We start from the raw sequence: 25,866 nt of genomic DNA on the forward strand, positions 1-25,866 counted from the left end.
CAGCTTAGTTTGATCTGCTCACACAGTGGACCACAAGGAGGGTGATGGTGGGTACGATGTCGTGTGGTCACTTGTGTCTCAGGAACTCATAGATCCAGTAGGGAGCCAATGGCTGTGGAGGGCACTGTGAGGTCACTTCTGCCTCTGCTGGGGATTGGCCAACAGCAGGAACATGGCTGGGAAAGGACTGTGAGGTCACACACACGAGACAAGCAATCGGGCCCAATCAGCATGGCTGGATGAAAGGCAGGTCCTGCTTGGCCACCCTGATCTCCTTCTGTGACAAGGTGACTGGCTGAGCAGATGAGGGGAAATCTGTCGTGGGGAGTGAATCTGCCACACAGGCTGTGGGTGTTGTGTCCTTAGACTGCAGTAAAGCCTTTGACACCGTGTCCCACAGCATCTCCTGGAGAAGCTGCAGCTCGTGGCCTGGATGGTGTATCTGCGATGGGCAAAGAACTGGCTGGAAGGCATTTTAGAGCCATTTGTCCCCTTCCTGTTCACATGGGCATCCCATGAATGCATCACTGCTCTCTACCCAAGCGCAGACAGGCACAAGGCCTTCTCCACCTGGACCTCTCACCAATGCCACTGTTTTCTCCAACACCCTCATCCTTGACTGTGAGATGCCAAGAACAGCCCTCCCAAGACAGTTTGACAAAGCCTTTTTTCTCCACCTTCCCCACATCCCTGCTCAATCCCCTCATGTACAGCTTAAGGACCAGAAAGGTTGGGTACAAGAAGGACATTGAGAAAAATGGTCAGGAAAGCTTTGAGGTGCACAGAGAGCCCATCAACATGCTGGCCTGCTGTTCTCTCTGAACAGGCCCAGAGGACCTGGACAGCATTTGCTGTGTCCCAGAAACTCACCTGGAAGGTTGGGATATGGAGAAAAGGTTTGGTCTGGGAAGGGGCAGACAGGTGCTGGTGGAACTGGCTGGTGTGACCGTGAGACGTCTCTCCAAGACCTCAGAAAAGTCCTGGCTCTCAGGGAGGCTGCATGGTCCTCTGAGAAAGAAAACAGCAAAAATGACTTATCATAGAATAATTGTGGTTGGAAGAGACGCTTAAGATCATCGAGTCCAACCATAACCTAAATCTGGCACTAAACCATGTCCCTAAGAACCTCTTCTGTATGTCTTTTAAACACCTTCAGTGATGGTGACTCCACAACCTCACTGGGCAGTCTGTTCCATTGCTTCAAAACCCTTTCCCTGAAGAATTTTTTCCTCATATCCAATCTAAACCTCCCCATGTGCAACTTGACGCCATTTCCTCTTGTCCTATGACTTGTTACTTGGGAGAAGAGACCAACACCCTCCATGATAAAACCTCCTTTCAGGTAGTTGTAGACAGCTACAAGGTCTCCCCTCAGCCTCCTGTTTTTAAGGCTGAACAGCCCCAGCTCCCTCAACCGCTCCTCATAAGACTGGTGCTCCAGACCCTTCACCAGCCTTGTCACCCTCCTCTGAACTCTCTCCAGCACCTCAATGTCTTCCTTGCCATGAGGGGCCTAAAACTGCCCCCAGGATTCAAGGTGCAGCCTCACCAGTGCCCAGTACAAAGGGATGATCACTTCTCTAGTCCTGCTAAAGCTCTGATTGAATCAAGGCTTGAACACCTTGGTGTGACCCAGTTGGTGACAGGTTGGACTGCAGACTCCTGATGTCCCTTCAACCTCAGTTGTCTCATGATCCCATTGTGATGTTGGGCTCTGTTTCAGACTGGAGCAGAGCAGACGATGATGGGGCAGGATCCACCTGTGCTGTAGGTGACCATCTAAACCAACATCTCAGCCAGTGAACCAGCCAACACCTCAGTGTGACTCGCTCTGGGCAAAGTGCTGGAGTCCTGGGCAGGGAAGGTTCAGAGGGCATGGGGCGCTGTGCAAGACACAACATGATCTTGGCTTCATGCCTGCAGGCCCATCAGATGTCAGTTAATGTCAATGAAAATTAAAATAAGAAGAACTGAAGACAAAGATCCAAAGCAAAGGATCTTTCTTTCTTTCTTTCTTTCTTTCTTTCTTTCTTTCTTTCTTTCTTTCTTTCTTTCTTTCTTGTTTTACTTATTTACTTATTCATTAATATACTTACTGATTTATTTATTTATTTATTTGCTTATTTATTTATTTATTTATTTATTTAATTATTTAAAAGTCTTTCTACGGGAGTCTCTTTTCTTTGAAAAGGAAAGTGTTCTCCAGAACTGGGAATGGATTTAGGACATAAATGTCTTCAGCTCCAGGGACACAAAGACCTGGTGCCAGTGTAGATGCCCCGGGAACCCCTGCCCAGGCTCCACCTGCACTGCAAGGTGCTCTGGTCTCCCCAGGTCCTGTGTGATAGATGCCAATCCCAAGCCAGCACCTCAGGTACACTGGGCCCCTGAAATGGCACTGGCTGTTTATGGTGAGACAGCTGAGGACTGATGTACTACGGGTAGGAGAAGAAATATTGGTCTTCCCTTGTACTTCTATTACCAACACTCTATGATTTCATCTCCCTCGTCATTCAGGAATTCCCACCTCTCCTGATTAAATGTCCCTGTCACAGGACAACTTTCCAGCACTGTCTGGACATTTGCCCTTCCCAGTGCTCTCAGGTTTCTCCTCCACTTGCTCTTTGGTCACTCAGTGGCCTCTCAACTGTCTGGTTTCTGCTTTGAGCTTCAGGGAGTTACAAACTTGCCCCGTTCTTCAGAGCTCTAATTGACATGGCAGTCAACACGTTCACTGTGTTTATTTCTATCCTCTCCTATCTCTCTGTCTAAACCAGTTCTTGTGTGGGTGTCCCTTGTGGATGCTGGACCTCATCAGATCCAGCTTACACACACAGCTGAGGAAAGTGTTTTGCTGTTTATTAAACTGTGCAGTGTTTGCACAGGAGAGCAGGTGGAGCTGGTGCACAGGAGCTGCAGCATCTCCTGCAGAGCTCAGTGGAGAAGTCTGATGTAGGAAAAGTGATGCAATCTCTGGTGGCCAATGAGGGAACCGGCAGACTGGGGGTGGGGGGGAGGAGCCCGGTTGTCCATACAGTGTCCAGGCTCAAGGGACTGTTCTCCTGCCCGTCCAGATGTCTTCAGGAGACCCTCGGGATCAATGTCCAGTGTAGAATGCTGCTGTCACTTCTTCTACACACTGAAAAATGACAGAAAATACCCTTGAAAGAAAAACCCTCCTTTATTAAATCTTCTTTGAAATCTTCATCATCAAGTGTCCCATTGAAACCTCTCCAGTTAGTTCTACAAGTCTGGAAGATTTGAAGAAAATTACAGAAACAAACATCACTCGTTAGGGCTTTCTGTGTTTTAATGAGCCCCATGGTGTATTTGGTGCTGAGTCCATGAACCTCAGATACCAAGCACAGACTGAAGAATCTGATCAAGAAGTCCAAGCCAGAAGCAAACTCCAAAGTACCTTGCAGCATTAATGGGCCCCACTGAGGGCTGTTACTGACAAAGCGCCAGGGACTCGTTAGAGCAGATAATTGGAGGCAGTGATTGCATCAGGCAAACGCAAAGTGCAGCAGCTCTGATGCTGAGAAAGCCCTTGGTTTGTCTGATGAAGGACAATGGCCAAGCCTTGAGCCCCTGCCCGTAGGAAGGGAGATCCTGTCCCTCACGTGTGGCTCAGGGCTCTTCCTGGGGATGTGGGGAGTGTGATGCCCAGTGCAGGACAATGGTGTGACACTCCCTGGGGGTGCAAGGAGGCAATGGGGAGCCATGGCCATGACAACCATGTGTGTCCTCTTAGGCCTCGCTGGCAGGAACATCAGCCATAGCCAAGGGGACAAAGACCTTGGCTCTTGCAGGGACATCCAGCCTTGCCAGCACCCTTGGCCATCTCCACCACAGTCCATCCTGCACTGTCCCAGGCCTGTGGCTGTTTCCCCACAGGCTGCAGACACCCCATGTGCTTCCCCTCCTTGTTCTCAGCCCAGTGTGTCCCCACCTGTGCTGCTGTCTCTCCATCCTCACCAGCTGTTCCTGGAAACACAAAGTCATGGCTGATCCAGAGTCCTTCTGAATGACCACAGCACTGTGCTCAGAGTGATATTTCTTTATCCTGAGCTCCACTCTGGGCCTCCAGAGCTGCAGTTTCTGATGGTTTTCCTTCCTCATGCTGTTCCCTCTACCAAAAATAGTAAAATAAAATAAAATAAAAGGCGTCATCTTGGAAAGTGATTTTCAAGTTTTCTGAAGCTACTACTACCCTTTCTTGTCATGGTTTTACCACAGCCACCAACTAAGACCATGAGAGCTGCTCACATCCTGCTCCCAGTCCCCAGGTGGGATAAGGGAGAGAACTGAATGGGAAGGGAGAAACTTGTGGGTTTAGAAAAAAAATTAATAAGACATAATAATAATATAATATAATAATAACACAATAAAAAAAATAAAAGTAACACACTACTAATAATAATATACTTATACTATTTCTATTTACATAAAGTAAAATATATGATATTCAGTGCAATCCCCCACATGACTCCAGTTGTGCTGAACAGGCAGCCCAAAAGAAGAGAGCACCCTGGTCCTGAACAGCTGATCCCAGCAAGAGAAAGTACAAGTGCAAAAGGTAGAGTCGCCCAAAGGCCAACTGAAAAACAGCAAAATTTCATAAAACTGAATGAACACTGAACTCCCAATGGAATGGAACTGCCGAACAGAGCTAACAAAGGATCCAGAAAACGCGAACGAACTAGCTGGAAAAGGCGTCTCCAGCTTTATATCGAACATGACACTTATGGTAGAGAAGAGTTTGTTGATTGACCTGGATGACTACACCACTCCCCTGGGCAGCCTGTTCCAATGTCCCACAACCCACAATCAAACCTGTGCTCCGGACCCTTCCCCAGCTCAGTTCCATTCTCTGAACTCACTCAGGTGCCTCAATTGTGATGGGTCCAAAACTGACCCCAGGATTTGAGGTGCAGCCTCAGCACAACCACTGCCCTGGTCCTGCTGGACACTCTATTCCTGACACAAGTCAGGATGCTGGTGGCCTTTTTGGCCACCTGGGCACACACTGGCTCATGTTCAGCTGCTGTCACCAACACCCCCAAGTCTCTTTCCACCGGGTAGCTTCCCAGCCACTCTTCCCCAGGTCTGTAGTGTTCATGGGGTTGTTATGACTCAAGTACAGGACCCGGCACTTGGCCTTGTTGTACCTCAGACAATTGGCCTTAGCCCAGGGTTGTCAAACTCATTTTAAACGGTGGCCACATCAATCTCATGGTTGCTTTTAAAGGACCGAATGTAATTTTAGGACTGTACAAATGTTACTACTCCTACATTTATACAGTCCTAAAATTAAATTCGGTCCTTTGAAGGCAACCATGAGGCTGATGTGGCCCCCAGCGAAATTAGTTTGATAGCCCTGCTTTAGCCCATCTATCCAGCCGGTCCAGATCCCTCTGTATGGCCATCCCACCCTCCAGCACAGCAACACTTCCACCCAACTTGGTGTCGTCTGCAAACTAAGTGTGCACTCGATCACCTCATCCAGATCATTGATAAAGAGATTAAACAGAACTGGCCCCAATACTGAATGCTGGGGACACCACTCGTTACTGGCCACCAACTGGATCTGACTCCTTTCACTACAGCTCTTCAGGCCCGGTCCTCCAGCAAGTTCTTTACCCAGCAGGAGTACACCTGGTCAAGCCATGAGCAGCCAATATTTTTGTTTTATTATTTTTTTCATTTTATTTATGAATAAATATGGTATTTAAAATGTATATGTTCCTCTATACGTGAGTATATTTGTACATAGATATATAGATATGTATAAAACCAAAGAAGTTAAATATACGTAACCATTATAATGTACATATAAAATGGATAACACCTTCTCCAATAAGACATAATGGAATGAAGTAGATTTTAAATGAGAGTAGAAAGAAAAGTACAAGGATGGGTCCACATTCCCCACGTCATCAGGTGCAGAAACACCCACAGATGTGTGGGGTGGGAGGAATTTCCAGAAGGTGGGGAGGACACAGGCAAGTTGGATCACGCCCAAAGGCCAAGATCCCCTGAGGGGGCCACCAAGGGACCCTCAGCACAAATCCTTTAACATACAAAGAAAAGCCCAGTCCTGTGAGCTGGACTGGAAGGTCCCCACATCCAAGCCCAGCCCAGCAGGACGGGCCTTGCAGGATCACTGGGTCACACTCTGAGCTCCTCTCGGTGCTGCAAGATGCAGGGAAACTGTCTGTGAACATAGGAAACCAGGAGAAAACGCCAGCTTCAGAAACACCTGTGCATGGGGACAGTATGGAAAAGACCTAAAGGGGATCTCAAAATAGACCACGTGAAGCAGAGGAACTCGCCAATGAACACTGAACCAAAAATTGGATGTTGAGGTGCCAAACAGAGGCACCCCCCCTGGTTGTGGGGGTCTCCCAGCTGCCTGTAAGGCCAACGGGGGGTGCAGGCTGGTGATAAACAGGTTTCATTGTGTGACAACCTTGAAGAGCTCCCCCCATCCTTAGCAGAACAAAGACCTTGTTATGCCTTAAACGTCTGGGTTTTGTTGCTTTGGGAGAAAGAGATAGATGATACCTCATCTTATCTTTCCTGAAATTTTATGGTCATGGAGGCAGAAGATAAGGACAATTAACAGTGTTGCTGTGAAAGGCCTCGTGGCCTAATTGGGATGATAGAGATGAACCATCTGTCTGACAAACAACTACCAGAAGAAACCACAAACGATCCATAGAGAACCACGGAGACCATAGAGACCCATAGGGACCGTAGAGACCCATAGAGACCATAGAGACTCATAGAGACCCATGGAGACCATAGCGACCCGTAGACACCCATAGACACCCATAGAGACCCATGGAGACCATAGAGACCCATAGAGACCCATGGAGTCATCCCGGGACCAATGTACCCACAGGGTGGTGATATCTGTGATATCTCTCTCTCCCTTTCTCTTTCTGATATCTTAGTTTTCCTCTTCTCTCTCTCTCTTCCTTCTTTCCTCTTTCCTCTTCATCTCATCTGTTGTGTCAGGATTAACTCATCCCTTATCCCATCTGTTGGGACGGGACACGTTGTCCTTAGGCTCATAACCTGATTGAATGTTCCCAATTGCTCTGGCTGAGTGAGGGGAGAAGTCAGGGGTGCTGGGACCTGCCCTGGTCCACCTGAGCCACACCAGCCAAACCAGCATGTCATGGCAAGGACTGGGGAAGGGCCAGCCCCAGGTGGATGTCAATGTCTGAACTCTGTAGGACCTGAGCAGGGTGCATATGGTGTGGAACAAGGGCTGGAGATGGTACTGGCTGGGATGGAGCTGATTTTCCTCTTCACAACCCCTGCTGATGGTGCCCAGAACAGCTCTGACAACACTGACGTTGTAGCAGCTGCTGAGCAGGACTGGCACAGCCTCAAGGTCTTCGCTGTTTCTCACGCTGCCCTAACAGTGTGGAGGCTGGAGGTGACAAGAGGCTGGAGGGGACGAAGCCAGGAAAGCTGACCCCAACTGACCAAAGGGATATTCCACACCATATGACGTCATGGTCAGCAATAAAACTGAGGAGGCAGGTGTGTTCTTCAAAACATCCTTTGCTCAGAGACAGGCAGGGCATATGTCTCTCCTGCTGTAGTAACTATTTCTCCACTTATTAAATTGTCTTTATCTTGACCCATGAGGTTTTCTTTCTTGCTTCTGCCCTTCCAGTTCCTGCCCAATCCCACTGGTGGGGTGTGAGCAAGTGATTGGGTGGGCGCTGCCAGATGGGGTCACCCCAACATGTGCACAGAGCAAACAGGTTGTGCTGGTGAGGTCCCTGGGGTCTCAGTAGAGTCTTGAATCTGGGCAGGAATAACCCCAGGTTCCAGTATAAGTTGGGGAATGACCTATTAGAGAGCAGTGTAGGGGAAAGGGACCTGGGGGTCCTGGGGACAGCAGGGTGACCATGAGCCAGCACTGGGCTCTTGTGGCCAGGAAGCCAATGGTACCTGGAGTGGGTTAGAAGGGGGTCAGAGAGGTTCTCCTGCCCCTCTACTCTGCCCTTGAATAAAGGGTTTTGTTCAATTACTATCAGGATATACTTGGGGATCATATATATAATACATACAGCCATAGCACCCTGAGGATGGCTGATCGGGGAGGCTAAGCAGGGTTGGGCCCAGTTAGTACTTGGATGGGAGACCTCGTGGCCAGGAAGCCAATGGTACCTGGGGGGGATTAGAAGGGGGTGGTCAGCAGGTCAGAGAGTTTCTCCTACACCTCTACTCTGCCCTTGAAAAAAGGGTTTAGTTCGGATACTACCAGAATATACTTGAGGAACATACATATATATAATATATGCAGCCACATCACCCTTAGAACATCCATCTCATCTGCTCTGGGAAGCTAAGCAGGGGCGGGCCCGGTCAGTGCTTGGACAGGAGACCATATATATACACAGCCATAGCACCCTGAGCACGCCCCATCTCGTCTGATCTGGGAAGCTAAGCGAGGTCGGGCCCGGTCAGTGCTTGGATGGGAGACCATAAAGACCAATGGTACCTGGGGTGAATTAGAAGGGGGTGGTCAGTAGGTCAGAGAGGTTCTCCTGCCCCTCTGCTCTGCCCTGGGGAGACCACACCTGGAATATTGTGTCCAGTTGTGGCCCCTCAGTTCCAGCAGGACAGGGAACTGCTGGAGAGAGTCCAGCGCAGCCACCAAGATGCTGAAGGGAGTGGAGCATCTCCCGTGTGAGGAAAGGCTGAGGGAGCTGGGGCTCTGGAGCTGGAGAAGAGCAGACTGAGGGGGGACTTGTTCATGGGGATCAATATGGAGAGGGGGAGTGTCAGGAGGATGGAGCCAGGCTCTACTGGGTGGCAACCAATGGCAGGACAAGGGGCAGTGATGTTGCTCCTGGCTGAACGGCTGATAGGCCAGGATCAGGTGCACGTCCTTACAGGGGCTGGTGAGGTCAGTGGAACCAATGAGCACACAGAGATGGCAGTAGAGGGTGTGAGGTCACTGTCAGTATAACCAATGAGCACACAGCAGTGGCAGTAGAGGGTGTGAGGTCACTGTCAGTGTAACCAGTGAGCACACAGCAGTGGCAGTAGAGGGTGTGAGGTCACTGTCAGTGTAACCAATGAGCACACAGCAGTGGCAGTAGAAGGAACAGTGCTCACGTCACTGGTGACACCCCATGGCCATGGAGCTCGGTGCTGACCGTCCATGTGCTGTCACAGGGTCCCCAGCAGGTACAGGAGCTGCCCGGCCCCGTCCCTGCGAGGCCGGAGGAGCAGCCCCTGCAGCCCTGGCTGCAGCCGTCGGGCTGGGGGTGTCTCGGGGGCACCGCAGGGATGTGCCGGGCACGGCGCCAGGAGGAAACCACAGACTTCCTGCCCAGGCCCCGCGGGGGGAGCGCGGGGGCTGTGGTTTGTGCACCTGCAGGCTGCAGCTCTGATCCACCCGTGGGGAATAACGGCCCCTCGGTGACACGCTGACAGTCAGGGACACGTCTGAGCCTCTGGGCTGCACATCTGCTGCCAGGACAGGGACGTGTCCCAGCTCCAGCTCCTGTGAGGGACCTTCCGCGGGCTCTCCAGGGAGCGGTGGGTGAGCCAGCACTCCTGGGATGGGGCTCTGCCCTGGGCTAAGGCCCTTTCCCAGCTGCTGCTCCCTGCACAGCGGGCTCTGTCACAGGGGCTGTTTCCTTCCCTTCCTGACACAGCCCCGGTGCAGTCCCAGCCCCCTGGGTCTTATGGCACCAGAGTGACTGGACACTCTCACCTCGGGCTCTATGGATGTGCCTGCCGCAGCACATGCTCAGGGCTTCTGGTCCACACTCAGAGCTCAAGGGGTAAAAAACTGTTTGCCCCACTACAACCAGCCCTGTCCTGTGATGTTCTACCATTGCAGTGCTGTGACACCTGCAGCGGAGCCGTCCCTCATATATGGTCATGAACGGCACTGGAGAAGTTCATTGGAGGACTGGGCCGTGTCAGAGGGGAGATAGCTCCCGATAATGTCTAAAAAGGTGCTGCTGCTTCGATTGGCTCCTCCTGTAACTGGGGGCATCTGCAGAGATATATTGCCCTCCCGTCATCATTGCTCCCACAAGTCCCTGGAGCTGTGTCAGGGAGTGCAGCACAGAGGGCTGTGCCATCAGGGCAGGAGGCTCAGGATGGGCACAGAGGGACTCGTGTCCCCTCAGACGCTGTGGCTGCTCCTCTGGGTACAGCTGTGCAGGGGTAAGTGCTGACTCATTGTCCCACCGCCCAGGGCCAGCAGGTACCAGTGTGGTCATGGGTCTGGGAATGGGGTTCCTTTGCAGGTGCTGCTGAGACAAGGGGCAGAAGGTGCTCAGTTCCACGGAGCCTGTGCCTTTCCCTGTGCCTGTCTGGGTGGGAGACAGTATCTCCTTTTCTGGGGCTCCAGTGTTCTGTGCCTGGCTGGATTCACAGCCCCCCTGTCCTGGGGTACCTTTGGGGACCCCTTGTTCCCAGCACTCTGCCTCTGGACCAGTGGTGGCCTCACTGGTGATGGCAGCACCCAGAGATCCCCAGCGCACTGCCAACCTCTGGGGTGCCCCAGAGGGTTTGTGTGCTGCTCAGCACCCCTTGTTCAGAGGGAAACCTGACCCCACGAGGGCAGTTTGTGCCCCCAGAGAGAGAGGATGGGGACATCTGCAGTAGAGACATGTCCTTCTGGGGGGCCTGGCCCACGGCTGATGCCAGGGGAGAAGAGGGAATGTGGGATCCTCTGGATCATCTCAGTGGGAACAGGGAACGCCCTGGGGATGGGGTTGGTTTGGATGGTGCTGGGGCAGGTGGTTTACATGGGAAGCTGCAGCCCTGGGTACATGGGGCTGTTCAGGGGGTGCTGGGCTGGGGGCAGTGGGTGCCCAGTGCAGAGCTGGGCAGTGTGTGAGTGGGCATGGGTGGGGGGTAGGTGGCCGTTGGCGTGGGAAGAGGTGCCTTGTGTAGTGGGATGGAGAATGACCCAACAGGGCTGGACCTGGGCACTCCCATCATTGTGCAGCTGTGGGGACAGATGGACCTTCAGACTGCTCTGAGGACCTGCAGGGGAGGGAGCTCCCACCCTGGTGCCCCTGACTCTGCCCAGGCAGGAGGTTCCCCCAGAGCTGCAGCACTGGGCTCGGTGCTCTCCTGACTCATCCCGTGTTGGTGTTTGAAGGTGCTGCAGAGGTGAGGCTGGCGGATGGCGGCAGGCGCTGTGCCGGGAGAGTGGAGGTGAAACACCAGGGACAGTGGGGGACCGTGTGTGGTGACTACTGGGGCATGAACGATGCAGCAGTGGTTTGTAAGCAGCTGGGCTGTGGGTCAGCTGTCGGTGTTCACTGGTATGGACACTTTGGGGCAGGATCTGGCCCCATTTGGATGGATGATGTCAGCTGTGATGGATCCGAATCAGCCCTGTCTGACTGCAAACATGAAGGGTGGGGTGAACATAACTGTGATCATGATGAGGATGCTGGAGTGACGTGTTCAGGTAAGGGGTCAACCTGATCCCACCTTTGAGGCTGGGGTGGTGGAAGGCCCTGGCTGTGCTCTCAGGAAGCAACAAACATGCTGGAGCAGGTCCCAGTGTGGCCAACCAGTCTGCTGAGCTGGGACTGGCATTGCTGGAGCAACCGGTCCTTGGGGAAAGCTGTGACAGCCCTGTGGGCACAGGACCCCGTGCAGGCAGCGCTGACCAGCTGCCCAACCCCTCCTGCCTCACCACAGGTTTGTATGATTTGCTTTTTGGTGTTTTATTTCCAGGATTTGTCCGTCTGGTGGACGGGAAGAGCCGCTGCTCAGGACGTGTGGAAATCCATGATGGGAAGCAGTGGAAAACTGTTTGTGGTTCCCGCTTTGGCCCCAAGGCTGCTGAGGTGGTCTGCAGGGAGCTGCAGTGCGGCGTGGCCCTGCCTGTGTCTGGAGGAGGTCACTTTGGAGAAGGCGCTGGTCCCATGTGGGATGGAGAGCTGCAGTGTGTCGGGAATGAGTCCCTGCTGTCCTCCTGCCCCACGGGGTCGTCCAGGGACCAGGCCTGCCCCCAGATGAGCAGCGCTGCTGTCAGCTGCACACGTGAGGACTCAGGGTGGGGTGCTGAACACTGGGGTGAAACCCAGCCTGAGGAGGGGACAGTTGGTGCAGTTGAGACAAGGGAACTGGGGCATCTGTTCCCACAGGCGACAGAGACCTGACCCTCCTGGGGATCACAGACAACGGCAGGACTGGGCTGACGCCCCAGGACAAAGGGGGCCATGGGCTGGGAGGGCTCCCTGGGATCATCATGTTTCTCCACAGAGGATACGCAAAGGGCTGAGATGATGAGCTGGGAGGTGCCCAGGGCAGACTGTGGCCCAGGGGAGTGGGGGGCCCTGGGAGAAGCAGCAGTGTGTGCTTGGGGATCCCTGGGGACGGGTCTCTTCCCAGGGTGCTGGCTGGGGAGGAGTGGGTGCTCTAGGTGGGCCACAGCCAGGGGCAGGTTGAAAGGACCATTAGAGTAGAAGGAAGGCTGTGGGGCACAAATGACCCTGCAGGGCTGGAGCTGGTCACCCCAGCCTTGCACAGCCTAGGGGATAGAAGGGACCTCTGCACCACCCTGGGAACAGCCTGCAGGGGAGGGAGCTCCCAGGGTGGTGCCCCTGACTCTGCCCAGGCAGGAGGTTCCCCCAGAGCTGCAGCACTGGGGCTCGGTGCTCTCCTGACTCATCCCGTGTTGGTGTTTGAAGGTGCTGCGGAGGTGAGGCTGGCGGATGGCGGCAGGCGCTGTGCCGGGAGAGTGGAGGTGAAACACCAGGGACAGTGGGGGACCGTGTGTGGTGACTACTGGGGTATGAACGATGCAGCAGTGGTTTGTAAGCAGCTGGGCTGTGGGTCTGCTGTTGGAGCTCCTCAGTATGGACACTTTGGGGCAGGATCTGGCCCCATTTGGATGGATGATGTCAGCTGTGATGGATCCGAATCAGCCCTGTCTGACTGCAAACATGCAGGATGGGGTGAACATGACTGTGGTCACAGTGTTGATGCTGGAGTGACGTGTTCAGGTAAGGGGTCAGTTTGTTGCCCACCTTTGGGGCTGGGATGGTGGAAGGGACCTGGCTGCGCCATATGGAATAACAAACATGCTGGATCTGAGCTCAGTGTGGGCAGTCATGCTGCTGAGCTGGAACTGTCATTGCTGGTGTAACTGGTCCCTGGGGAAAGCTGTGACAGCCCTGAGGGGACAGGACCCCATGCCAGCAGCGCTGACCAGCTGCCCAGCCCCTCCTGCCTGCCCACAGCTCCCCACACTGACCCATGAAACAGGGTCTTTGCCAGCACTTACTGACTCTTGCCTGTGCTGCTGTCACCCTCTGAGGCAGAGGGAGGCCAGGGGGACATGCGGGTCTCCTGTCCCCAGCCTGGCCATTGGCCTGGGACCTGTGCACCCCAGATAACAGTGTCCCTGGATCAGAACATCCCCCTGGAGCAGGCAGGGGAGGGCTCTGAAAAGCACCAGCCGTGATAACAGCTGCTCCATTTCTGTGCTCTGGGACACCTCCCATCTAAAAGAACATCCCGACACCCAGGTATATCCTGGGATCAGAGTGAGCCTCTGGTGGCACCAGGTGATGATGGTCCTGCCTGGCCCAAGGTCTGCAGGGGCTGAGCAGCTGCAGCTTCGTCACCATCTGGGCCAGTTCTCCTGGACCCCAAAGGCTCACATGGCTGCGGTGCTGGGGGAGCGTGCCGGGCAGCACAGAGGACCTTGTGTGGGACCCTTTCTCTGAGCAGCACCTGTGGCTGTGAGCGTGTGGCAGACACACACCTCGAGTGCTCTGGTGCTGTAGAGAAGGGGAGGAGGGTCTTGGATGTGTTTGTGTCACCAGCACTTCCCCAACAGCTTCCCCAGGGATATGCAATGGCAGTTTGGCCATGGCTTGCTTGGGGTGACATGGGATGTGGACATGTAACTGTCAGAGAGTTCTGGGGAGCTCCCAGGTGTGGCGTTGGGTTTGTATGTTTGGTTGCTTTTTGTTTCTTTGTTTGGTTAGGTTTGATTGCTTATTTTCTTTTGGTTTGTTTTTCCCCCATCCAGGATTTGTCCGTCTGGTGGACGGGAAGAGCCACTGCTCAGGACGTGTGGAGATCCGTGATGGGAAGCAGTGGAAAACTGTTTGTGGTTCCCGCTTTGGCCCCAAGGCTGCTGAGGTGGTCTGCAGGGAGCTGCAGTGCGGCGTGGCCCTGCCTGTGTCTGGAGGAGGTCACTTTGGAGAAGGGGCTGGTCCCATGTGGGATGGAGAGCTGCAGTGTGTCGGGAATGAGTCCCTCCTGTCCTCCTGCCCCACGGGGTCCTCCAGGGACCAGGCCTGCCCCCAGATGAGCAGCGCTGCTGTCAGCTGCACACGTGAGGACTCGGGGTGGGGTGTTGAACGTTGGGGCTGTGCTGGGGGTTGGGGAGAGAGCAAGGACTGTGCTGGGTGGGTGTAGGGCAGGAGGGATCATGGGACAGTCTGCAGCATGAAAACCGTGCAGAAGGAGAAGAAAGGCCTCTGTCCCTCTGGCCTTTCCACCAGCTATCAAGGGTACAAAAGCACCAACCCACCCTCTCTGAATGCTTCTTTGTCTCTGTCTACTCTCCCATGGTTGTCCTAGGAGCCCTGCACCGCTGAGGCCCCAGAGGCAGGCAGGCAGGCCAATGGAGGAGTTTGCCTCGGTTGATGAGGACTGGGTTAGGGAGCAGTTAGGTGATCTGGACACCATAAATCCATGGGTCCGGATGGGATGCATCTGCGGGTGCTGAGGGAGCTGGCTGAGGTCATTGCTGGGCCACTCTCCATCATCTTTGCTAAGTTGTGGCAAATGGGAGAGGTGCCTGGGGACTGGAGGAAAGGAAATGTCACTGCAGTCTTCAAAAAGGGCAAGAAGGAGGACCCAGGTAACTATAGACCGGTCAGCCTCACCTCCATCCCTGGGAAACTGATGGAACGACTTGTCCTTGGTGCCGTCTCAAGGCATATCAGGGATAAGAGGGTCATTAGGGGTAGTCAACATGGCTTCACCAAGGGAAGGTCGTGCTTGACCAACCTCATTGACTTTTATGAGGACATAACAAGGTGGATGGATGACGGTAGAGCGGTGGACTTGATCTACCTTGACTTGAGTAAGGCATTTGACACAGTCTCCCACAGCATCCTCACAGCTAAACTGAGGGAGTTCGGTCTGCAGTGAGGGTGACAGAACACTGGACCAGGTTGCCCAGGGATGTTCTGGAGTCTGCTACTCTGCAGACATTCAAAACCCACCTGGACACCTTCTTGTGTAACCTCATCTGGGTGTTTCTGCTCCCGTGGGAGGGTTGGACTGGATGAGCTTTGAGATCCCTTCCAATCCCTGACATGATGTGATTCTGTGATTGTCTCCTCCTCTGTCCGCAGAGTACACAGGGTTCAGGCTGGTGAACGGCAGCACAGCGTGTGCGGGGAGGGTGGAGGTCCAGGTGCTGGGGAGCTGGGGGACCCTCTGTGCCTCCCGCTGGGATCTCTCGGATGCCCACGTTCTGTGTCGTCAACTCAACTGTGGGTTTGCTGAGTCCATTCCTGGAGGAGAGCATTTTGGGAGAGAGACCGGCCCTGTCTGGAGAGACTCATTCCACTGTGATGGGACGGAATCTGACCTGGGACAGTGCCCAGTGGCCACTCTGGGGGCCTCCCCGTGCTCCCCCGGGAACAACGCTGCTGTCATTTGCTCAGGTGAGTGCTGGGAAAATGGTGCATTAGCTCTGTTTCCCTTTGTGTGAGACACGGCCACCCAAAGCAGGGGTCCCATGGCAGCACCAGGCTGAATTTCTCCCTGGAGGTGCCCTGGGGGACTTTCCTGCTCAGACTGACCGCTCTGCTCTGGGAGAGCTGAGGTCTGAACAGACACAGACACCTGTCCCCAGGGCAGCGCCTTAGGCCCTGGTATCACTGCCCGGCTTGGGTTCCATAGGATGAGCCCAGGACAGGCTGCTGGGGCTCTGCTCCATCCCTGTGGCTGCAGACAAACACATCCCATCCCCACAGAGAGCCCTGCAGAGCCTCATCCCACCACCCGCAGCCGCAGACCCGGTGTGAGCTGCAGACAGGGCCTGGGCTTTGCCCTCGCTTCTTGTCAGCACAGGGCTCACTCTCGCCCTGTGTGGTTGGACAACCCCCCTTGCCCTCCTCCCTGGAGGCTGCCGTGCTGTCCGGTGCCGCTGATGGCTGCGGCTCCTCTGCTCTCCCCAGGCCCAGCCGACTCCGCGTCCCTGCGGCTGGTGGGCGGCGGGAGCCGGTGCGACGGGCGAGTGGAGATCTTCCAGCGCGGGACGTGGGGCAGAGTGCTGGACGACCAGTGGGGCGTGCGGGAGGCCAGCGTGGTGTGCCGGCAGCTGCGGTGTGGAGAGGCACAAAAAGCCTACAGCCCCCCAAAGCCTGAGCGAGGGACGGGCCCCGTGGGGTTGCGAGGGGTCCGGTGCGCAGGGCACGAGGCCAGCCTGACCCTCTGCAACACCTCCCTGCGCAGGAGTGCCCTGTTCGGAGGGGTTGTGGAGGACGTGGGAGTCATCTGCTGGGGTAAGCAGCGCTGCACGAGCCCCCAGATGATGGGGTGGGGGGGCAGCCACCCCCTGACAGCTCCTGTGCTTTCTCCCCACTGCAGGGAGCCGGCGGGTCCGGCTCGTGAATGGGCCGGGGCGCTGCGCAGGGAGAGTGGAGATTTACTACCAGGGCAGCTGGGGGACCGTCTGTGACGATGGCTGGGACCTGTCTGATGCCACCGTCGTTTGCCACCAGCTGGGCTGCGGAGGGGCGGTGGAGGCGGCCAGCTCCGCTCGCTTCGGGGAAGGCTCTGGGCAGATCTGGCTGGACCGTGTGAACTGCTCTGGGGCCGAAGCTGCTCTCTGGGACTGCGCTGCCGGGCCCTGGGGGCAGCACGACTGTGGACACAAAGAGGACGCGGGCGTCATGTGCTCAGGTGTGTGCCGGGAGCTGTGCCGGGATGGTTCCCAGGAGGCCGGGATGCAGGGAAAGCCGGGCATGGCCAAGGCTGTCTCTGGCTGAGCCCCTGCCTGAGCCCGGCCTACAGACACCCATGCACGGGTGCCCTCAGTTCAGCGGGGTCCCTGGGGAGCTCAGTGTCCCCCAGGGTGAGTGGGGAGAGCAGGGGCTGTGTCCGTCAGGGACTTCTCTCTGCCCTGGGTGCAAGGGGGACTTGCTGGCCCTGCACTGCCTGGCTGGTGGCCTGGGGAGCGCAGAGGTGTCCCGGCTCCCACAGCCTCACACCAGCCTGTTCTCTTGTTGCCTTTCCTCCCAGAGTTCATGGCCCTGAGGCTGGAGAACAGTGACGGCTGCTCCGGGCGCCTCCAGGTTTTCTACAACGGGACGTGGGGGAGTGTTTGCTCCAACTCAATGACTCCTGACACGGTGTCGCTGGTGTGCAAGGAGTTGGGCTGCGGGGACGGAGGATCCCTGGAAACGGGCCTGCCCTATGGCAGGGTGTCTGGCCTTGCCTGGCTGGATTACGTGCAGTGTGAGAAGGGAACCAGCTCCTTCTGGCAGTGTCCATCCACCTCCTGGGACCCACAGTCGTGCGATGACCTGCGAGAAGAGACCCACATCACCTGCAATGGTAACTCTGAGCCACTGGGGCACCAGTGTCACCCCAGCTTCTGGTCCCCTCTGGGCACGGCCAAATGCAGAGAAAGAGCTTGGAGGGGTTTTCCTTGCCGTGTAAGATGCTTGTGCTGCTGGTGGCACAGATGTGACCACAGTTCTCAGTGTCCCACATGTCCAGCAGCAGTTGCCACCCCGCAGTGCGTGGGGGAGGCAGCGACATCTCCAAGCGGGGTCTCAGCAGAGACCAGAGAGGGTTCAGAGGAGCCTCCCCTCCATGGACACCCTTCTGCTGCTCTGTGACCAAGATGGTACACACAGGCACAAGCAGAGCTCAGCCCCGCTCTCTTCTGCACAATCCCCCAAGCCAGCCCCTTCACTACAGTGTTTCCCTCTTCAGGGGGACGCACAGAAATGCCCCCAGAGCCTTTGGCCCCGTGCTCCAACTCCAGCAGCTGCACAGGTAGGGAGCTGCTCCTCCGCGTGCTCCTCTTGCCTGGCTCCTCTGCTGTCTGAGTGCCGTGGGAGCTCTTTGCCCTCTCCAGACAGGGAGAAGATCCGTGCCGTGGGAGGCGAGGACGGGTGCTCGGGCAGAGTGGAGCTCTGGCATCACAGTTCCTGGGGGACAGTGTGCGATGACTCCTGGGACATGCAGGATGCCCAGGTGGCATGCAGGCAGCTGGGCTGTGGCCCCGCGGTGTCTGCCCTGCATGAGGCTGCTTTTGGGGTGGGCCAAGGCCCCATCTGGCTGGAGCGGGTGGAGTGCCGGGGGACGGAGTCGTCTCTGCAGGACTGCTGGGCCCGGCCTGGGGACGGACGTGCTTGCCGGCATAAGGAAGACGCTGCCGTGCGCTGCTCGGGTGAGCGGGGGGCTGGGACCCCTTGGTCAGGTATTGGCAGGGAGCTGGGAAAGGCCTTTCACCTGCTTGGTCCTGGCACAGCCCCTGAGCTCCCGAGAGCAGGAACGTTCCTGTGGGGTGCAGCAGCCTGGTGCCAAGCAGGGAGCAGCCTCGGTGGAACTGGGTGTCCTTGGGCCACTGCCCGTGGGGCCCTGCAGCTCCAGGACCATCCATCCCCTGGGCTGCCTGTGCCACCCTGCCTGCCACCCAGAGCAGAGGCCCTGGGCCCTGTCCTGGGTCCCTTTCTAGCACTACGGGAGGGGCAATTGTGGTGGGATGTGTCAGGGACACTACAGACACACACTGGAGTGTTGCAGGGGAGGCTCCCTGGTACGTGCACTCCCACCCCCTCAGCCCAGCTCTCCTTTTCCTCCTCTGCAGCTGCACCCAGGACAGCAGCATCCCCACCCCAAGCAGGTAACTTGTCCTCCCCAGGGCTGGGTATCCCAGGGCCGGGCTCTGACCCACAGTGGGGTGCAAGGGGCTCCTTGCTGGGGCGTGTAACTCCCAGGAGGGAGTGGTTGTGTGGGGGTTGAGGAGGGGGTGAAATTCAGTCAGCAGGGTGGAAGCTTCTCCATCATCCCCCCTGGGGCCCTCCACTCTCTGCTGCCTTGTATGATGGGGGTCAGGTCTGGTGCTGCCTCCACCTCTCCCAGGGCTGGTGCTGTTCTTCCATGTTCTTGCCCGTGCAGATCCCACCCGGGGCCGTCCGACTGTCAGTGGGAGAATCTCAGTGCCTGTCATCATCTGCATCATCCTGGGGGCCCTTTTCTGCCTGCTCCTGGCCCTGCTGGCCAGGCAAGCGCTCAGGGCCAGGGCTGGGCGCAGAGGTGGGTCCTTCCACAGAGCTCCCAGTGAGCTTCCAGCCCTCCTGGAAGGGCTGGGGGTGCTGCGGGGGGTCAGTAAGGGGCACAAGCAGAGCTGAGGGGAGGAGACTGTGTGCTGCCACCTGTCCAATGCACCTCATTGATTGGCTGGCCATAGGGCACCAGCAGCAAAGGGCTGGAGAGAGCCCAGAGGTGGTGGGAGCAAGAGATGGGGCAAGGAGAGACATGGCAGAGCAGAACCAGGGGAGATATTATCCTGGGGGATAGCTGGCAGTGCTCTGGGTAGTGCTGGAGGGCGCTCTGGGGCAAAGGAGAAGACAGGAGGAACAGAGGGCAGCAGGGCCAATCTCCATGGAGTCAGGCCCCAGGCTGACCCTCTGCCCAGCCCTGCCTGCCCTTGGTAGGGCGGGGGCCCTGCTATGGACTCGTGGGGCAGACAGGGGTCGGCTCCAGGTGGAGGGGAAGCACGGAAGCTGCTCTGGGGTCAGACAAGGGGGTGACCCAGGGGCCAGAGGCGCTTGAGTGCTGTCTCCAAGGGGCAGATATGAAGGTGATGCTGCCCCAGATCTTTTCCACAGTGATGTGGCCCTCACTGGGGATGTGGCAGCTGTTCCTGTACAGCACCCTGGGGCTGTGCTGTTGGAGCAGTCCTGGGCTGGGCCAAGGAACAGGTTTGGGGAGCACAGTGGGGTCCCACTGCCCCTCTGCCTGTCCCCATGCCAGCTCTGCCTCTGTCCCCAGGCTCCAGGACAGCCCAGGAGCTCTTCCCCGAGGCCGTGTACGAGGAGATTGGTCACAGCCCAGCGTGGGAGAAGCAGGCAAGGTTTGGTCGCTCAGGTGGGTGTGGGCACACCTGCAGGACCCTTTCCCCTGGCCCCTCCCCAGGGCTGATCCCCTGAAGCCCCCAGCCCGTGGTCCCTGCAGTGCTGGGGCTGTGTGGTCTGTGGGAGAGCACCCCAGCCCTGGGCCCGGGAGAGGAGCTGCCTCCCAACCCGCTTTGCCCATCGCAGCTGGACAGCCCCTCTCTTCCTGCCCCTGCACCCATTGACGAGTGAGGGAAGAGCTGTCCTGGGGCAGCTCTAGGAGCACCTTTGAGACAGGGCTTGTCCCGGCCAGCAGGGTGAATTCCCAGCCCTCCTCCCCATGCAGCCCCAGCTCTGTGGGTCCCCCTTCCCCAGCAGCACTGGCCACGAACAAGGTGAGTGGGCTCGTCCCATAACTCTCACTGCACATCTCTCCAGGCTCCTCTTCAGAGCAGTCCCTGACCCAGCTGCAGCCCTACCCTGGGCACCGAGAGGAGGAGGATGGTCTGGGATCAGCACCAGGTAATGAAGCAGGAAGGGGCTGATCTGCCTGCAGACAAGTGAAGGACAGAGGTGTCACTGGGTGTCACCATCAGAGATGGGGAGGACCTGAGGGTCTCCTGTGCTGCTTTCAACACCAGCACCTCCCATCCTCTGCTCTGCAGGATGGATCTTCTCACTGTCACCAGCTCCCCTCTCTTTTCAGATGTTCCTGTTCTGCCTGGGGGTGACCCAGTGGATGTCTATGATGATGCCAGAGAGGTTTCTCACCCTGGGGAGGACATTGCTCCTGGACAGGGAGCTTGGGAAATGCCCAGGGAGCCAGAGGAGGGAGCAGGACCCAGCGATGCACCCAGAGGTGAGAGGGAAACTCAGCGCTGCTGGTTCCTGGTTGCTCAGCACTGCCACCCTGGTTGCTGCTGCACTGAGACCTAAACCTCCTGGGAAGGGGGAACCTGCCCCAGGAGTTTCCCATGGAGGGACTGAAGGGTGGGAGAAGGAGCTGAGTGTGGTGAGGAGCAGGGGGGAAGGTGATGCACAGACCCCATGGGGTGAGCTGCAATGTCCCACATTGCTGTTTGCAGGGGGCAGCCTGTGCTCCCAGAGAAGTGCCAGGGTCCCTGGAGCTGAAGGAGACACCACTTCCCTGTCCCCGGGGAGCACGGGCTATGATGACGCTGAAGAGATCTCTCTGGCACATCTGTGACAGAGCTGGGTGCACAGCAGCCCCTGAGCCCCCGGCCAGGAGAGCCCATCCCTGCTGTGCAGGTGGGTGCAGCGGGAGGGAGGAGAGGTCCGTGCAGCTGGGAGAGCCGCGAGCACCGGGAACCGCCTCCCTTTGCCCATGGGCAGCACAAACAGCACAGAGTTTCCTCTACTTTCCCCTTTTTTCCACTGTGTATTGTATTTGTTCTTATTAAAAGTGTCGGTGGACTTTGACTTGGAGCTGGTTTGTGTCTGCCTAGGCGTCAGGAAATCTTCCTGAGTTTGATCAGGGGCAGCAGAGACTAAAAAACACCCTTGGGGTGGTTTCCATCCTGCTTGCCACAGGCAGTTTCTAGTCAAAATGACTCTCTAACAGGTCCCATGATGCTCCCCAGTGCCCATCTCTTCACCCCGAGATTCCCCAGCTGCTCTTTCCCCAGGCCCTGCCTGGGCCAGGCTGGTCCCACAGTGCAGAGGCCATGACAGAGCTGCTGTGCCAGGGTAAGTCCTGGCTGTGACCCCACAGATGTGAGCCCTAAGGTCATCACCGTGCCCTTTAAACTCCAGATGGCCCAGAGGGGATCACACCCCAGATCACCTCCCACAATGGTCAGCAGGCAGCTGTGCTCCCCAGTGCCCAGCACAGGGTGCGGAGCCACTTTCTGGGACACGCAGGGCTGGGGTTCCCTCTCCTTTGGCTCTGCCAGGGCCCCAGTCTCCATGGGCTGCTCCTGCTGCCTTGGGCCGTCACAGACCCTGAGCACTCTTGTCACAGCCGCAGAGCTGTGTTCTTCCTGAGCAGGGGCTGTGAGGCCCCACGGCAACCCTGGGACCCCGTCCTCCTGCTGCTTGCAGCCCCTGCCCTGCCCTCCTGCTGCCTCGCCGGGGTGTCAGCGCGGGTTTGTGTCAGGGAAGCACTTGTGTGCAGGTACAGGAGGGATGGGAGCGGGCGGGTGTCACGGTCCATTCGATGATGGACTCGTGATGGTTCTTTTACCTTGATCTCAGAGCGCAAAATTAAGGCGACCAAAAAGCCAAGGGGTTATAATTCAATCAAGCAGTGTTGCTTTATTTATTTGCCCATAAAGCAGCACGCAATAGAGAGAGAGTAAGAAAGAGAAAGGGGAAAAAAATGGGGAAAAGTAAAGGAAAAGATGAGAAGTGAGGTTGCGTTTATCACCAGTCCAGTTCCAGAAGCTCCCTCTGGTGTCCGGTCCCATGGAGTCCTGCCGGTTCTCCACCGTGGTTCAGGATGCTCTGGTGGGAAGATCTTCAACGGTGTCCATTCTGGAGCCACCTTTTATGCGTCTTCACCTCCCTTGCTCCCATTGTTTTAGGCCAGTCTCTACCTTGATTTCGCAACCCAGGCTCGTACTGCGCAGGCTCGAAAGATTCAAGCTTTCTTTTGCCAACATGTCCAGCATTCAGTGGTCTTTCTCTGGTCCATTGGGTGATCTCAGGACCCTTGGCAAGCTGCTGGGCATGCTCCTTTTCGTTGGCCATTGTTTGAGGGAGCAGGTGAGGGACACGTGTAACTGAGGCTGCAGGTGAGAACACATCTTCTGGACGGCAGCTATTGTCCCTGGGTCAAAGAGAACCTCATGACAATAGCTTTCAGGAGGTGGGGGCTGGTTTGGCTGAAGCAGCAGCAAAGTCCACACAGCAGCCATTGTGAGCTTGAGCCCCCCCGAATCGGAGAAAACAGTTCAACACAATGCTTCTCCTCGGGCCTCTCTCCAAGTCATTGTCCATCTGTTCTTTCAGTCAGGGCCTCAGTTCTCTCAGTTCTTGATGGCGATGGTCAGGCAAATACTGCTCCATCTTCAGACCAACTCTCACAGTCCCCCAACCCACTGGAGGTCTCCCAAGCCATTGGAGATCCCCCCAAGCCATTGGAGATCCACAATCCCATTAGAGATCCACCCCCGACCCACTGGATATCCCCCAAAACCCATTGGAGATTCCCCCAAACACATTGGAGATCCCCCAGCCCACTGGAGATCCCTCAACACAACCATGAGAGATCCCCTAACCCACTGGAGATGCCCCCAAAGCTGTTTGAGATCCCCCAATCCAACGCATTCGAGATGCCCCCCAACCCACTGGAGATCCCCAAACCCATTGGAGATCCCCTCCAACCTACTGGAGATACCCCCAAACCCATTGGAGTTCTTCCAATTCACTGGAGATCCCCCAAACCACTGGAGATCCCCCAAACCCACTGGAGCTCCCCCCAAATCCATTGCAAGTCCTCCAATGCACTGGAGATCCCTCTAACCCACTGGAGATCCCCCAACCCATTGGAGACCCCCCCACCAGCTGGAGATCCCTAAACCCATTAGAGATCCCCCCCAACCCATTGGACGGATGGGACATTTTAGGTCTTGGTGGCCTAAGGGCCCCAGGGATGGGACATCTTGCCCTGAGTAACGCAAGGGATAAAGGGATGAGAAATTTTGGCACTTGATGGCTTAAGGGGGCTGGAGATGGGACAATCTGGCTCCAGGGATGAGATATCCGGGTTCTTGGTGGCCTCACAATGTCCAGAGATGGGACATCCAGGCTCTCGGTAGCCCAAGTGGTCCAGAGATGGGACATCCTAATTTTGGTGGCCCAAGGTGGCTGGATATAGGACATGCTGGTCTTGGTAGCCAAAAGGGGTCCAGAGACAAGACATCTTGGTCTTGATGGCCAAAGTATCCACAGAATTGACATGTTGGCCTAGGTGGTCCATGGGCGTGGGTATTTAGGTCTTGGTGGCCCAAGGGGGCTGGAGATGGGACACCTTGGGTCCAGAGATGGGACATCCTGGGTCTTGGTGTCCCCAAAGTGTCCAGGGATAGGACATCTTAAGTCTTGGTGGTCTAAGGAGTCCAGGGATAGGATATTTTAGGTATTGGTGGCCCAAAGTTTCCAGAGATGGGAAATCCTACATCTTGTTGGCCCAAAGTGTCCAGGGTTAGGACATTGGAGGTCTGACATTGAGCAACCTGGCTTGCGGTGGCCCTAGGGGTCCAGAGATGGGACATTATAGGTCTTGGTGGCCTAAGGGGTTCAGGGATGGCACATCTTGGCCTGTGTGGTCTAAGGGATCCAAGGGTTGGGACATTTAAGGTCTTGGTGGCCCGAGATGGCTGCAAATGGGACATCTTGGATACAGAGTTTGGACATTATAAGTCTGGGTGGCAAAAGTGTCCAGGGATGGGACGTTTTAGGTCTTGGTGGTTTAAGGGGTCCAGAGATGAGGCATCCTGGGTCTTGGTGGCCTCACAGGGTCCAGGAATGGGACATCTTGACCTTGGTAGCCCAAGGGAGCTGGTGATGGGACATCCTGGGTGCAGGGATGGGACATCCTGCATCTTGGTGGCCCAAAGTGTCCATGGATGGGACATCTTGCGTCTTGGTGGCTTTACACAGTCCAGGGATGGGACACTTTGGCCTGGATGGCCCACAGTCTCCAGGCATGAGAAATCTTCGATGCAAGGATGGGACATCTTAGGACTTGGTGTACCCAAAGTTTCCAAGGATGGGTCAACCTGGGTCTTGGTGGCTTCATGGGGTCCTTCTGGGCCTGAGTGGCCTAAAGTGTCTAGGGATGGGACATCTTGGATCCAGGGATGGGACATTTTAGGTCTTAGTGGCCCAAAGTCTCCAGGGATGGGATAACCCCAGTCTGGCATGGGTCATTGTGGCTCTTGGTGGCCCAAGGGGTCCAGGGATGGGACATTTTAGGTCTTGGTGCCCTAATGGGTCCAGGGACAGGAAATTTTATCCTGAGTGGCCCGTGGTGTCCAGGGATGGGAAGTTTTGGCTCTTAGTGGCCTCACAGTTTCCAGGGATGGGACATAGCAGTGGTGAGAGTGGCCACGTCTCCTCTTTCACCAGGACCAGGCCACGGTGGGGTGACCGCCTCCCTGCCCCATATTTAAAGGGGTGCCTGGGCGGGGCCCTTTGTGACATCACCAGTGACATCACAATGCCCCACCGTGGCAGTTGCACATCTCCGTGAGATCCAGAGCCTCCAATAGGGCAGTGATGGCTCCTTAGCACCTTTTGTGCCCCACTGTGCCTGTCCCCATGTACACACCAGGGTGGTACCGAGGTGCTGGCAGCCACATCCTCCCCCACCCTGGGCAGGGTGACTTCACCTCCACCAGCTTGATACAGGGAATTAACAATTAACTAATTAACACTTAAAGAACACGTAAAGACTTAAAGAGCTAACAGAGAGCTAACCCTTAACCCACATCACTATTGGCTAACCTTGCTTAGCTTTGTGGAAATTATTGTACGAGAAACAGGAGTTCACTGACGCCTTGCAAAGATAGAAAATCTTGGGTGCATCCTTGGTGCATCCTTGGGTGAACTAGAGAACAGAAACTTGGGCACTGGACAGGAGATACACCAGTTCTAACCAACTCAGCAGTCTGAGTCCCAACCAACTCATCACACTGGACCAAAGGTCCCGTGTACACAGAAGAGGACCCCGGTTCATGATCACTGCGCAGCTGCAAACAGGAGGAGCCGGAGGTGGAGACTGTGG

At 56.1% G+C, this 25,866-nt stretch overlaps 1 protein-coding gene and 1 long non-coding RNA gene across 2 annotated transcripts; both read left to right on the top strand.

Annotated features, from left to right (window-relative positions):
* Positions 1-7,529: 7,529 nt before the first annotated feature.
* On the top strand, positions 7,530-19,412 carry LOC309452653 (scavenger receptor cysteine-rich type 1 protein M130-like; the record flags this gene model as incomplete). Its single annotated transcript, XM_082077294.1, has 10 exons — positions 7,530-7,557; positions 11,159-11,473; positions 11,746-12,054; positions 12,705-13,019; positions 15,393-15,707; positions 16,230-16,550; positions 16,636-16,950; positions 17,290-17,604; positions 18,134-18,448; positions 19,180-19,412. 10 exons carry the CDS (start codon positions 7,530-7,532, stop codon positions 19,410-19,412), a joined length of 2,781 nt encoding a protein of 926 aa, XP_081933420.1.
* Positions 19,413-20,070: 658 nt separating this feature from the next.
* On the top strand, positions 20,071-20,875 carry LOC309452633. The gene is made up of 3 exons (XR_014186600.1): positions 20,071-20,151; positions 20,556-20,639; positions 20,824-20,875. It is a non-coding gene; the product is annotated as an uncharacterized lncRNA (long non-coding RNA).
* The last annotated feature ends 4,991 nt before the right edge of the window (positions 20,876-25,866 follow it).

The sequence above is a fragment of the Streptopelia decaocto genome (genome assembly GCF_964273445.1).
Source record: "Streptopelia decaocto genome assembly, contig: HAP1_SCAFFOLD_50, whole genome shotgun sequence".
Lineage (NCBI taxonomy): Eukaryota > Metazoa > Chordata > Aves > Columbiformes > Columbidae > Streptopelia > Streptopelia decaocto.